Genomic DNA, 14,155 nt, shown 5'->3' with positions numbered 1-14,155 from the left:
GTAATGCATTATCTTCCGTTACTTTTGCGATAATATTTGAATTTGAATTCGCGCTAAGTGCTAAATCGTTTTTTAATATTTTTGCCTCTGCAGCGGATGGTGTTGAGGTAACTTTTTTGTCTTCAACTTTAACTGGTAGTTTCGTAGAAATTGAACTATTTTCGTGAGGCTGTAAATTTAATTCTTTATTGTCTGTCTTTTTGGGATCTTCGTATAAATTTTCTGCCTTTTCCTGAATAATGCTCGAGCGAAAATTCTGTTTTCCGACATTATTCTTTTTCTTAGGTAACGAATTCTTCATTTCTATAAGTACCTTTTTCAGTCTCTCTCGCTCTTCTCTCTTGTTGTCCTCCGCAGTGTTCGCTGCGCCCTGTTCGTCGACAGATACAGACTTAGAAAATTTATTCTCTTTATTTTTATTATGATTTATTTTACTCAAGGCTGAAAACCCTATTTGTGTTTTCGACCGCTCGAAGTGTGGAGTGTCGTTACCGGATTTAAATGGCGTATATTTAGAATTATATGTACTGCCGCTGGCCGGAAAATGCCTCACTTCTAAATTTTCTATTTTATTCTTTTCGAGTGAGTTATTTTTAGGCGAAGGTATACTCAGATCATCAAAGTATGGTTTTATAGTAGAACACACGTGACATATTATTCTCCAGTAATCGTTTTCAATCGAACATTTCGGACAATTCCAACTTTTGTGTTCAGTTTTCGGCGTTTCTTTCTTATCTGATTTGTTAGTTGTGATTATAACTGCACTTTCTGATTTCATTAGAGGAATGCCTGTCTTGTTATTTTCAATTAATTTCTTTTCATCTTGGTCGATTTTTCCAAAATACTTATCACTTAATTTTTTATTGTTTTTATTTTGGTGTAAAAGTTCGTCTTTCACGCTAAGCTGCCGTCCGAAGTAATCGCGTTTGAAATTATCTTTTTGAGCTCCTCCAGGTTCTTTGGATCCAAAGAACGTACTATTCACAGTCACTTTAGTGACATTTGTAATAGCATTGAATTTGGCTATCAGATCTTTGGCGGATTTTCTTTTCGGCGACACCCAGCTGTCGGTATTCTTTGCTTCTTCCTGTTTGGGCCTCATAAACGGTGGAGGGTCCAGTTCGCCTGACTGACATTGTTCTTTTTTTATCATTTCGGTCGCTTCACGATCTAATTCACTAATGTTCGTGAGAAACGTCATTCCAGACTTTCTTTTAAAGTCGTCTTTACTGCTTTGATTAGTACCGAATATTTTTATCGATCTTGTGATCTCATCATTTTTTAGTGATTTATTTTCTTCAATATTATTTGAAACGTTGACAGATTCTGGTACCCGTTGAATTGGTTCGTATTTGTTATCAATTTTGAACGGTTCTTTCTTGGGTACGAATGTACTTTCTCTGTTAACGTTTCTTTTATACCATGGACGAGGTGAAACTGGTGATATTTCCATGGGTTTTTCTGACTTCACAGAAGAGGCGCTATCAGTAGAATAAATTGATGCTGCACTTGTATGCTCCGTCACTGGTTTCAAAACACCATGATCTAGTTTAAGAGAATCATTAGAAATAACATTTGCATCAGCATATTCTATTGTATCAAGTCGTTCTAAGGCACTTATTATTTTTCCAGAAGACACTGTTGGAGGCTGCGGAGCTAATTTCTTTTTCCGTCTGAGACTCAGTGTAGAATCTCGTGTTTTATTGTTGGTCGGTGGTTGCGGTGCTTTTCTTTTACCTTTCACATGGCAATAAGCTCCAGCTTTTTTTAATTTCGAAGATTCACTGTTTGTTCTGCGATGTAAGCGTGACGTTTCGTCATCACTATTTTCCAACATCTTTTTTCGAGTCATCAGAGGCAAGCTTCTGCTGCTATCTTCTTCCTCTTCGACTTTCGGCTTTAACAATGTTTCTCGATTAAAGAACAAATTATACTTTTTTCGCAATGTTAAATTTTTATCGCGTTCCCGTCTCTTATCTCTCTCCTTGAGCCTAGCTTTGTATGTGTCCGTTTCGGGACCAAGAGCGATAGACTTCTTTTCCAATATATTTGATTGATATGATTTGGGAGGGACGAACGAAAAGGAGGCTGCCGTTCCAGTACTTATTCTGGAATTGATGCTGTCACAACTACTCGATGACGAGCTAAGCAGGTCTGGAACGCTAGACTCGCGGGAAGGTGAAGATTTAAACCATTTGAAGAATGAAAACAAACCGCTACTTCTCTTGGATGTTTTTGGATCATAGCCAGGACTTTGTCCGACAGTCGTGGGGATATCTTGTGAATGATTAAAGTTCATATTATTACAATGACCATGTCTTTTGGGTACTTGGGGATTTCCTTCTTACTAATACAGGCGTCGATTAGAACTTTTATCACCATTAACGGTATTAGTAACCACCTTTTGCTACTAAATATTTTTAGATATCGGTTGTGGTTCTGTTATTAAAATTTGGTAAATAGGAATGCAACATCTTGCAGTTAGTAAGGGGACACTCCGACTTACCATACACACATAATGACCCGATTTAATGTGGAAAGCACATCTGTAAAATACTGAACTCGTAGTAAAGTTTCGTTTGATAACTATGTATAAGCTGCGGCAGAACAAGGGCAACACTATCTATACCTGTAAGTGAAGCGAAGATACATTCGGGAGTTCGTTTAATTTTAGCACTACTTCGGCAGAATCCGTCACACCAACGAATACAAAATTTTGTTACAAAAACGAAAATTCGTATTTCATTTAATAAACACTTTCCAGTTTCGTTTCTTTTCTTTCAGCTAATCGTTTCCGTTAAACGTTTGAATTTGTTCACTTTATTTCAATGAACCATTATGTTTTGAATTAGTTAAAAATTATCACAGATTTTGATATTTTTACACACTCACTAAATTTTTAAATATACTTAAAGAGTATCATAAAAGCATAGGAATAAAATACATATGTAATATATATTAAATCTCACTTCTGTATTTGTTTGCCAGCCAATTAGAGGTACACTTATAAGAAATGAAATAAATACATACAAGAATAATTTGATTTCCAATTAATTATTACACACCCAGTAAAGGAATCAAATAAGTCAAAATTCATGTATGTATATACCAATCCCAAACCTATCTATCTAAAATGAGTAAAATAAATTTAGACAAGAACTATACTATATTTGTAATAAACGCTTTCTACAAATTACCCCAATTTATACACAAAATTACAAAACATCAAAAATTCTGCTCCTGATAATGAAATGTATTTATGTAAATTCTAGGTAACAATAAATTAAATATCAACTTCCACAGTATAGAATTCAGACATAATAAAAGGTTCCATGTAATCAAACCAATATTATTTATACATGTATACTGTATATCTGCAATTAAAATTTTAGCTTTTAATTTTCGTTTTAGGCATTAGGTATCAAGGTTTTACTTTACAATTAAATTTTTTAACTCTAGAAATGCTACTTTTTAAATAGTATTCATAACACATATAGAGTTTTTTACAACACAGTTCTTAGGGAAAACTATCGTTTTAAGAACGTTTTAGCATTATTGAGATATACAACTTTTTCGTCAACATTATTAGTTTTCATGCGAATATTAATATTTCTAAGTAAAACTGTAAGGTGAGAGTAGGTATATAGGATGCAAATAGTAGAAATATCTTCATTAGATCTAATTATTGTAGAAACGTCTTTGTATGCTATCTAAATATGAAGTTTAAACAGTTTTCTTTTAAACAGTCCAATAATTTTTAAAATTCCAGTAATTTAATTAATCAATACTTTCTGTAATCTAATCATTAATGTTTCTGATCACTTATTTGTTTTCCAATTCTTTATTTATATCTTGATGTAGCCTCCACATACAAAACTACTTTACAATGGACATATTTTTTTTTTAATTTTAATTTTGTAACGCAATTAATTGTCTCTAAAACAAAAAACTAATCATATTTTTATAAGTGTTCACTTTTTTGAATATGCTCTTTCTTTGGACACAATCAAAACTCAGTTTGTCCAACAGTTCTACACAAAATTTCACTGTATTAATGATAAATAATGTTAATGCAGAGTTTTCTTGCAAAAAACTTTCATTATGCTCTATTTAGTGCTATAAACATCTTTCAAACAGTTTTATTGCAATTGCTAGCAGCTCAGGGTCATGTCTTTTTGGAGCTTCTACAAAACTATCTGTTATTGGAAGCCGGCAAAGATGTCTTCGAATTGCAAGATCCCTTCTTGCAGACAGAGCCCTTCTATAAGAGCCTGCACTAGTAAATAAATTTCTTCGCACAGCCTCTTCTTCCTTTAAGCAAACTTGAATAGCTGCTATAGGATGTGAAATTTCAACTTCAATGGGAATATTTTCATATTGTTCTTCATATGTTTCCATTTTTACCTCTACAACTTGGCTTTCAATTTTCACAGCAGGCAAATCATTTTCATCTCTGGGTTCTTCTTTAATTTCTACTTCAGTTTCTTCTTCTTTAATTTGTTCAGTGACTTTCAATTTTGAAATATTTTCCTTTTCTTCCATAATTTTTGCATTAACATGTTGTTTAAATACATTTTTAACTGTATCTTCACCTGCCATTTCTACAGATATTCCTAGATTAAGTAGTATGTTATGCCCTTCCCATCTTCTTTTGGCAGAGCTAACTGGTTTAACTCGAGGCTTAGATTCTGCAACTAAACTTGCCCAGTCCACACCCAAAGCATCACCCAATCCCTTGATCCGAGCTTCTTCTTCTAATTCATCTTCTGATATTTCTTCAAAATCTAAATCAATATTTTCTTCTTCCAAAGAATCTTCCTTGATCAATATATGTTGTGCAGGAGAATGAGATTTTTGGGAAGATGTACTTGGCTGCTGCTGATTTAGTAACAAATCCTTTTCAGATGTATTTGCGTCAGTTTGTTCTTCAAGATTTTCTTTAGCCTTTTCTTGAATCTCCTAGAACAAAAAATAACAGAAACAAAATTTTACAACATTAAATCTGAATACCTCTTCTCTATTTAGAATTTCATCGGCATCATCGCTTATTTCACTGAGATCATCTTCAAGAATTGGTTCTTTTAGACACAGCCGTTTTGGCTCAGGTGCTTCTTCTAAAGGCTGTTCTGCAGGCCTCTTTGCGTTCTCTTTCTTGGTATTCTCATCTTCTTCTTCAGGAAGTGGAACTTCTTCTTTGACAGGTTCTTTTTTTGGAACGGAATCCCTTAAATCTCGTACATTGTCCCTATTACCTTCTCGAATTAAATCTCTGGAAGGTTCCCTCTGGATATCTCGAGTACCTGGATCAATGTGCTCTTCAACTAAATTTTAAAACTTTAGTAGAATAATTATCTAACAAAATCATATCAACATACCACCTCTGTGGGAAAGTGCACTTCTAGGTCTAGAATGTTCCCTATGCTCACGCCATTCCGTTGCCCATCTCTTCCTTTCATCATTTGACCAACTATCCATAGATCTATTATAATGCCTCCACTCTTCTTCCATTGGAATATGTTCATGTTCCCTCATGTTCCATGCTGCTCTAGCATCCCAATCCATTGGCCTTCTAGCTCGGTCCCAATCTCGTTCCCCATAATCATTAACTTCCCATTCCCTGCCTTTTAAAGATGGTGGCCTGGAATCTTCCCTACCATAATGTCTTTGGTCAAGATCTCTTTCATCTCTCATATCCCAGTTAAGTGCCCTGGGATCTTCTGCATATTCCCTTGCCTCTAATGATATTCGCTCATCTCGAGAATTGTCGTTATATCTTTCATCGAGTTCCATATAACGATGATCTTCGTGACGACCGTGGTCATAGGGACTATGATAATTTTGATCGCCGTGTCGTCGTTCTTGTTCTCTCATTCTGGGAGGAATCGCGCAATATTCTCTTTCTCTATCCAAATCCCTTTCCCTGTTGTAATTTCTATCGGCATGGTTATAATTATAAAGGTCGTCTCTTTCACGGTCTATTCGGTTAATTCTCTCAGATTCTCGGTCTAAACGATTATGTCTTTCTAAGGATCTACGAGAACCACTTGGTCTATTCCTATCTGAAGATCTCTCCTTGCGGTCTCTATGTCTACCTGATAAAGAATCACCTGGCGATAGGTCACGCCTACCTGAAATAAATTATATATGAAGTTTGCTTAAAAAGTTAGTGAAATAAATAACTGCATACATGGTGGTACTCTTTCTGCAGGCAATGGAAGTAAACGTTCAACCCTATCAGTTGGTGGTTTCTCCAAACCTCTATCATCTCGACGACTTCGATCCCTGTTTCTTCGCTCTTCGTCCTTCTTTACCAATTCTTTCAACCTTTCACGCTCTCTTTGTCTTTCCTGACAACGTGCAAGAGCCTCTTCACGCTCTTTTTCTCTTGCGGCCTCTCTTTCTTCTCTGGTTAACTTTCGTTCTCTCTCACGATCTCTTTCAACTGATTCTCTTTTATCCTTACGGTTCCTCTCGTTTGTTCTATCTCTTATTCGGTTACGCTCGTGATCATCCCTTTTTTCATTACGACGATCATCGCGGGAGGGTGGAGAATTTCTTCTAACTTCCTTACGATTAACGCTATTCGTACGAATTTTAGATTTACCTGGTGACGATTTTCGGTCTTTTGAATGACCTGAATCAGGCGAGTCCTGTTTTCTTGAGGTTTTTTGAGTACGTGATTCACGTTTTGGGGATTTCAGTTCCCTTTTCTTATCTCGGTCTTTTTCCTTTTCTTTATCTCTACCTCTTTCCCTTTCTTTTTCTCTTTCGCGTTCTCGTTCTTTTTCTTTCTCTCGTTCTTTTTCTTTTTCACGCTCTCGTTCTTTGTCCCTTTCACGTTCACGCTCTCGTTCCTTGTCTTTTTCCCTTTCTTTTTCTCTTTCTCTCTCTTTTTCACGTTCTTTTGCTTTTTCTCTTTCACGATCACGCTCTTTTTCTTTTAAAGCTTTAGGAGATGGTGTTCTATGTTTCTCCTTATGATTATCAGAACTACTAGAAGGTCGCGGTGACTTAGGATGAGGAAGTGTTTTAGAGACACTTACGGTTTTTAATTTAATGGGAGGAGTTTGAGATTTTTTTACTGCATGGACAGGACTTGGCAACTTAACAGATTTAACCTTTGAAGGCACATCTTTTTTTGGTCTTGAAAGATAACGAGCTGCTCGTTTAGAATTGTGTTTTTTGCTTTTTGATCTTTTCTTTCGTAACTTCTCAGCATCAGATGATGAAGAACTTCCTCGATGTGACTTAGTCTTCTTGGTTTTCTTACGAACCTCCACAGAAGAAGAACTAGTAGAACTAGAATCATCACTTGAAGAACTGGAATCTGATGAACTGCTAGAACTTTCTGAAGAAGGGCTGCTTTCTTTCTTTACTTTCTTTTCTTTCTTTCTTGCTTTATTTTCCATTTTCATTTGACGTTCAAGCTCACGTTGTAATTCAAGTCTCCTCTTTTCTAAATCGTCTGGATCAGCATCATCTAGTTCAGTAGGATCCCACTGCCCCCAATCCTCAGAAGTTTGTCCGATTTTAGCATGAACTTTTTTGTGAGCATTCTCTTTACTGTGACGTTTTTTAGACTCGTTTTCTTTTTTTGCTGCTCTCTGCTTTGATGGACTTATAAGGGTATGAGTAGATGAATACTTACAGCCCTTTCCATACGGGCAAGTACCGTTTTGTGCCCAATGATGACAAACCTCTTGATGAACTGTCGCCGCTTTCGTTCCTAATCTTTCAAAGACACTCGGTCGGTTTTTTGGAAGTGTTTTAGTTTTAGGATTAATATTAACTGTTATTTTGCGTTTAACCTGTTTAGACATCGCGTATCTTTGCAAGTTCCGAATAATGCAATAACAATACTGTAATGCAACCACACATTTTTTGTTTTTTTTTAATATTTCATCGAAAGTTAACCTAACCTTCACTTTACATCGAATACTTATTAGAAAGTTATACTTTGTTCATCGAACTTACTCATAGAATTTCAAAATCAACTTAAAATTATAACATAGGCGTTAATTTATAAAATAGAATAAAACAACAGGTATTCTTGTTTTAGAAAGGTTGCCCATTTTTTTGATTTTTTGGGATTTTAATTCACTGTTAAAAACAAGTCTTCTAATACCTCTATGATTGAAAACAATTAAACTTCTGTACTTTGGGTTGCCTAATTAGCACTCTTATTCAGTATATTAATTTAAGACATACTTGCACAGTGTTTTCAATTCCAATTCGAATTTTTTTGTTTTTTCAACCGTTAAATAATTAAAAAATTATGAAGAAATCAGCAGTTAACAACCAAATAGGTATGTGGACTTTCTTTTGTGCAAAGGTTGTGAGAACAACATAATATCACAGAATTGGATAATTTCACCAATTTATTCATACTTATACATACAGAGGAAGGGGTTGAGTTTAGATATCTTTTAAGTTGACTGTTAATAACATTATTGGTTAATATAATTAACAGTTTAATTGAAACATACCTAACCCAACCCCACTTCTATATAAACTGTTAGTATAAATATTATATATGTAAATTTTACTTTTGATAGTGGTCTCTAAACAATAAACAATATTGTCGAGTCTCGAAAAATTGTTGCAACTATACATTTTTTTGTGAATTAAGTATATTTAATCATGTATTGTTAATTTTTTGATAGTGGAAGTCTTTACATTCAATTTTTCTATAACTATTCAAAGTTAAGTTTTCTTTATTTTTATATTGGACTAGAGTTACGCAGGTTTTGTTTTAATATGAACACGCACAGAATAAATTAGGGTGTCTTTATAGTTTTTTACATAATTACTCTATAAATTGTTTCTTATATCAATGTTTAAACTATTGTAGTCCTTTTACCTCCATCGAAGTTTACAATTTCATGGTGCTATCATTCCTGCTTTAAATTTTTTATTTTAGTAATCATTCGCTATCATGAACACTTTCGGATAGCTTAGCGTATTTGTTTGCAATTTTAACAGAACAACTGGAAATAGAAAACAGGAAAATAGTTTGGTAATTAAAGAAATAAGGAGGCTATCTATTTATCGCAAATACACTATCTCCTAATAACAGGCGCTTAATTCTTCTATTAATATATGAGTAGGCATTATCAACACAGGATAAGCAGACAAAACACGTTTTCATTAATTGAAGCGTGCTTATGGGCATTAAAAATGAATCTGCTTCTTTAAAACAGCTGGATATCGTAACCGTTTTTCCACCCACCTTGTATATGTACCCAATAGAACGGCTTTAACTTAGATAGTAATATATATATACAGGTCCGGCAACAGGAGGGCGACAACGGATACAGCTTTACCGATTCTAGACGTTAGAAGCAAAAAATTTAATTAAAAATTGGGTAATGTCTAGATGATGGCCCCAAGTTATGGGGGTGGGGATAGGGGGGTCGAAAGAGGGCGGTCACCTGAGTAAAACCCCATAAAAGATTTGCGGCGGTCTCACTCCCATAAAAAGTTATGCGGGTTGAAAGTTGATTATTTTGACAACACTATAATTCAAATAAAATTCAATAAAAAAATTATTTTCAAGCGGGTGGAGGTGGGGGATTGAAAGAGGGTGGTCACTTGAACAAAACCCGANGCAAATTGTAATCAGAGTAACGTGCCTCAACGTTTCTTTCGCCTGGCCGGTACATATAAACCGGAATTCATTGCATTTTTTGCAGTATCGCAGAGAAGTCAGTAATTGATAATACATAATAATGTTCTTTATATTATCGCGACTGGAAATTCTTTGCTACTTAAATAAATTACGAAAAAATGAAGCGGGAAGAGGTGAGGATGAATAAAAAAATGACACCGCCATGATATTGCATATTCCCCTCCCACTTGTTATATTATTTAAAAAACAATTTTTTTAAATTCTTTTATTTTGTACCATACACTTAGCTTATTGTATACGTTACTTAAACCAAATGTATATGCCACTTACAATAGTGGGATCAGACTTTTTAATATAGTCCTAAAAAACAAGAGGTTTAAACAGTTTCCTAAAAACACATCACAAACAAACCAATTAAGTGTTCTATTTGTAACCTAAAAGTACAACAGGTGCTATACATGGCACCACCTGGCAGTTCAGTGCATTCGAGTATTGCGAAGGATTTCACCCTAGGCACTGTAGTGAGGTACACGTGTTTGATTTTCATAATGTTTATCACACAAAACCAAAGGTTGATTCTGTATTTGACAATTAATGCTAAAACGAATACTAGCGATCATAGCAAGTCACTGAATGAGTTTCTTAATACAGTAATAGTACAAATACAATTATAGTATAGTCGATTATGCGTTTTTAAGCTAAACCCAAATAAAGGTGTTATGATGCTCTTGCGTACTGAATAACAGAACTTAATCGCACTGGGGATGAATTAATAGTTTCCATCGATTTTAAGATCATTTTAGATCGTTTTCGAGGTGGTAAACTTAATTCCCTATCGGGAGACACGGATGGTGCGGGCGATACAGGTTCTGAACTAGTCGCTGAAATTGATTCTTCTTCAGATGGGATTTCGGTAACGGCAAGCGCTGCCTCCACACGCCTACGAATATCGTCTCCAGCATTTAAGAATGTATTATGTTGCATATTATTAGGAAAATAGACGGGATGTCTCAAAGCGGCTAATACATCGGAAGATTCCTCGGAAATCAAGTTTAGCACGGTATTAGGAGATGCTCGTCGAAGCATTTGCTCGCTGTGAATACGTTCTGTAGCTGCTACCGCCAACAACTCAACACCAGATGGATAAATCACCGATGGATGTACGTAGGATAACGACACTGGGGACAGTCGACCTTTCTCCTTTGGATAAAAATAGTAACGAATATCGGGATCATATACTACGCTTTGTTCTCGATGAGAAGTAACTAACTCTAGAGGAATATCTTTGTTTTCTTTATCGCTAAGTGACGAGCACGAAGACTCGCTAGGAATGCTGGACGTCGGAGATGCGGACGGAGCACTTTCTGAATGACTTTTTATGTGTGCTTCCATACACTTCTTCGAGTTAAATGTTTCGTTACAAATAGTGCACTTGTAAACTTTTTCTCCGTAATGCGCTACTTGATGTAATTTCAAAACATGGTTGTATCCAAACGATTTTCCGCAGATTTCGCACGAGTACGGTTTTTCGCCTGTATGAGTGCGAGAGTGCACTTTCAATTGCTTACTGCAAGTAAACCCTTTTTGGCAGACAGTACAGACATACGGTTTTTCTCCCGTGTGTGTTCGCATATGTATAACTAATTGTCCTGATTGAATGAACGTCTTCGAGCAAATGGTACATTTGTGTGGACGCTCACCCGTATGAATGCGCATATGGCGATGCAGCTTACCAGAATGTTCAAACGCCCGTGAGCACACATCGCACTTGTAAGGACGTTCTTTGGTATGGATTCGCCGATGGACGCTGAGATTCTCTTTTACGCTGAAACTCTTATTGCAAAACTCGCATTTAAAGGGTTTTTCGCCAGTATGTGTTCTATAATGTCGAGTAAGTCTAGCAGGAACTGCGAATGTTTTGGAACACATGTTGCAACGGTACGGGTCTTCGGTTTCTTTAGAGTGCGTGCGTTGATGTGTTTGCAGCGCAACTTTAGAACTGAACACTTTATCGCAAATTTGACACTGAACATTTTCGTGATCTGGAGAAGCTAAAAATCCCGGTATAGGCAAATCGGGACTACATACTACACGTTTGATCGGCAAGTATGTCTCTTCCGGAGACTGAACTTGTGCTGCGGGCATAGTTGCTTCGTTGAAATAACCGACCATTTCTTGACGTGCTGACTGTAGCCAAAGTTCTGTAAAAGAATAACGAAATTAGTAAAAAAAAAAACAGTGACAGGTTACAGTTGGAATTAAACATTGTACAAATATGAAATAAGGACCTTCTTTTTCAACTTTAAACGTTGGAAACGGATTTTGGCCAATTGAATTTTTGAGTTGACGACCACTCTCTTCCATTGTATAATACGAGGAAGACGCGCAAGAAACTGCGTAGAAGATATAAGTGCACCCTAACAATGCAAGAATGACAAGTGCGTTATGTTACTCAAAGATTGGACCCCGCCCAATGCGTGTGCATTATATGGGAGAGGGGAAATGCCCGGTCGGATTTTGACCTCACGCATTTCGTCGCCCAAAAACCGTGTCAGAAGAAATGCATACAAGTCCGTAATATGTAAATACGTATAATTATATATGCGTTAACGTTGGGTAAAGATAGGTAAATAAACTGTAAAAGGAAGAAATACCAAATACTACCAAGTGCTTCACACTTGATTTTTTTCGTATAAGTACACTAAATAAAGGTATAAATAAATTGTGATCCATTACATTGCAGAATTCAGACAGAGAAAATTTAAAAATTCAGAATAATTATGCACGTTGAGACTTACATTTGATTTCCGGATACCAGAAAACCAACTAACTCAAATTAATAATTGTGAAGGTCAAGTAGAACTATGAATAACTACAGTTTTAAACTATATATGAAAATATACGTTGATTTTTGTCCAACACTTAATAACGTAGTATCTCAGCAAAGACTACAACACATGAACGAAAAACAAAATTTTGCCATTTTGACGGTTACCTCCACGTATATATAGACAGTAAAAATAAGTAATCTTGTTCAATAAAGGAGACACGGGTAACGTTGCAGTGAGGCGACGCATTGTGGCTTTTCAATCAAGCGGCGGCGCAAGCATAAGAGGCCGTCGCTTGGAAAGGCCACGAGTGCGCGGTCGTAGTCATTCGCCTCCACGTGGAGTAACTATCGTTGCTTCACAATGATCGCCGACCTCGTCAACCTACAGAGACGTATGTAATCCGTTCGCTCTATTCGTCGCTTTACAAATACACACACACACACACCATACGACGCACACGAAATAACAGAAAAATAAAACCATTTTCTATTTTAACAAAGAAAGACTTAGAATATTCTTGTAATAACATAATCAAAATAAAATTTTACAAGCATTCACCCTAAATATGAACAACCACTTTTTAAATTATTCAATGTCCTTGAAATGTAGAACCGATTAGAAGGCTACTTTTTCAAATTTCAACTCCGAAATTTTATATTCAGCAAAAATGACAACAAATAGCTATAATAAAATTTTAAAATTTTAGATTTTACCGACAATTGTAAAAATAAAACATCTCATAAATCATTTTTGTACTAGTATATATGTCAATACTTGTATTTTATTTGAAAATAAAAACTCTAACCTTCAAGAAGCTTGCTTTGATACACACTTTAACTTCATTAACAATAAATGTACCTATAATAACTTTTTATAGTTTTTTTTTTGTTTGGTCACTGTATTAATTGTGAACCTATACGTGACGAACTACTTTTCACTCGTTCTAAAATAGTAGCGATATTCTCGATTTTTCATTTAAAAAGAAAATTTTATTCACCACACTTCCTTCCCAACACAACAATACGATTGAGCTTCAAATTCACCTCCTACACGATCGGGTGTTCCTGATGTGGCCCGAACGAATTCGAGAGATCCCGTCTTCTCTCCCCGACCAACCGTTTGTCGTAGCCCGAAGTACACGGTTCGGAACGAATCTGCTACAAACGGCACGTGGAGGCGAAGCACTACGGCAGTTCAATTCTCTTTTTATTTATGTGATAGGATACACGAAAAATGATGTTGGAATATTCAGAAAACAAAAAAAAAACACGAAACAAAAGTAGTTTTGCCACGTGTAAGTAATTATGGGTTAAAGCATATTTTTTCATAAAAACAATTAAGATGTTCGGATTACATTTAAATTTACGTATTACTACTAAAGGCGTGGTGGTATTTATCTATGTATTTATAAAACTAACATTACAAATTACAAATATATGACATTATGATTAGAATAATAAGTAACTACATTTTATGCGCCACGTACAGGAAAAACGCTACAAAGGCAGTAATAGTAGTTTTTTTAAAACTTTTTTTACTTCAGGTGGGATTCTTCGTTACCATTATTTTTATTTGTACAAATCAACAAAATTATATGTATTTAAAAAATAGAATAAAAAATATCTAAATAGGTAGGTATATTTACATTGAAATTTAAATTGTTAAATTGGCACATACCATTTATTAGTACATGAAT

General features: G+C 35.3%; 3 protein-coding genes across 4 annotated transcripts in view; all 3 read right to left on the bottom strand.

The window, feature by feature from the left end:
- Window positions 1–2,721, bottom strand: part of LOC108736336 — a 6,744-nt gene extending 4,023 nt beyond the window's left edge. The window contains exon 1 of the mRNA XM_025974071.1: window positions 8–2,721. Within this exon, the coding sequence (XP_025829856.1) occupies window positions 8–2,299 (2,292 nt within the window). The 5' untranslated portion in view covers window positions 2,300–2,721. The remainder of the gene's footprint in view (window positions 1–7) is intronic.
- Window positions 2,722–2,970: 249 nt separating this feature from the next.
- On the bottom strand, window positions 2,971–7,934 carry LOC108736326 (fl(2)d-associated complex component-like). The gene is made up of 4 exons (XM_018468710.2): window positions 6,188–7,934; window positions 5,376–6,128; window positions 5,011–5,321; window positions 2,971–4,959 (listed from the first exon to the last, which is right to left on the bottom strand). Exons 1-4 carry the CDS (start codon window positions 7,818–7,820, stop codon window positions 4,117–4,119), a joined length of 3,540 nt encoding a protein of 1,179 aa, XP_018324212.2. The 5' UTR covers window positions 7,821–7,934; the 3' UTR covers window positions 2,971–4,116.
- Window positions 7,935–9,884: 1,950 nt separating this feature from the next.
- Window positions 9,885–13,574, bottom strand: LOC112904329 (zinc finger protein 771-like). Of its 2 annotated transcripts, none has more exons than XM_025974084.1 (2): window positions 13,265–13,574; window positions 9,885–11,829 (listed from the first exon to the last, which is right to left on the bottom strand). In XM_025974084.1, exon 2 carries the CDS (start codon window positions 11,798–11,800, stop codon window positions 10,346–10,348), a length of 1,455 nt encoding a protein of 484 aa, XP_025829869.1. In that variant the 5' UTR covers window positions 11,801–11,829; window positions 13,265–13,574; the 3' UTR covers window positions 9,885–10,345. The 2 variants fall into 2 exon arrangements, with proteins under 2 accessions (XP_025829869.1, XP_025829870.1); XM_025974085.1 differs by lacking the exon at window positions 13,265–13,574 and adding an exon at window positions 12,427–12,985.
- Between the last annotated feature and the right edge of the window lie 581 nt (window positions 13,575–14,155).

This window comes from Agrilus planipennis, unplaced genomic scaffold, assembly GCF_000699045.2.
Source record: "Agrilus planipennis isolate EAB-ADULT unplaced genomic scaffold, Apla_2.0 scaffold64, whole genome shotgun sequence".
Taxonomy (NCBI): Eukaryota; Metazoa; Arthropoda; class Insecta; order Coleoptera; family Buprestidae; genus Agrilus; species Agrilus planipennis.
The sequence above is the reverse complement of the archived record's forward strand: the minus strand, read 5'-3'. Positions and strand labels throughout refer to the sequence as shown.

Coding starts and splice junctions, on each gene's coding strand:
- LOC108736326 (XM_018468710.2), bottom strand. CDS start 7,820: ATGTCTAAACAGGTTAAACGCAAAATAACAGTTAATATTAATCCTAAA. Junction 6,129..6,187: donor TGCAGAAAGAGTACCACCAT/GTATGCAGTTAT, acceptor AATTTATTTCAG/GTAGGCGTGACCTATCGCCA. Junction 5,322..5,375: donor TGCACTTTCCCACAGAGGTG/GTATGTTGATAT, acceptor TTTAAAATTTAG/TTGAAGAGCACATTGATCCA.
- LOC112904329 (XM_025974084.1), bottom strand. CDS start 11,800: ATGGTCGGTTATTTCAACGAAGCAACTATGCCCGCAGCACAAGTTCAG.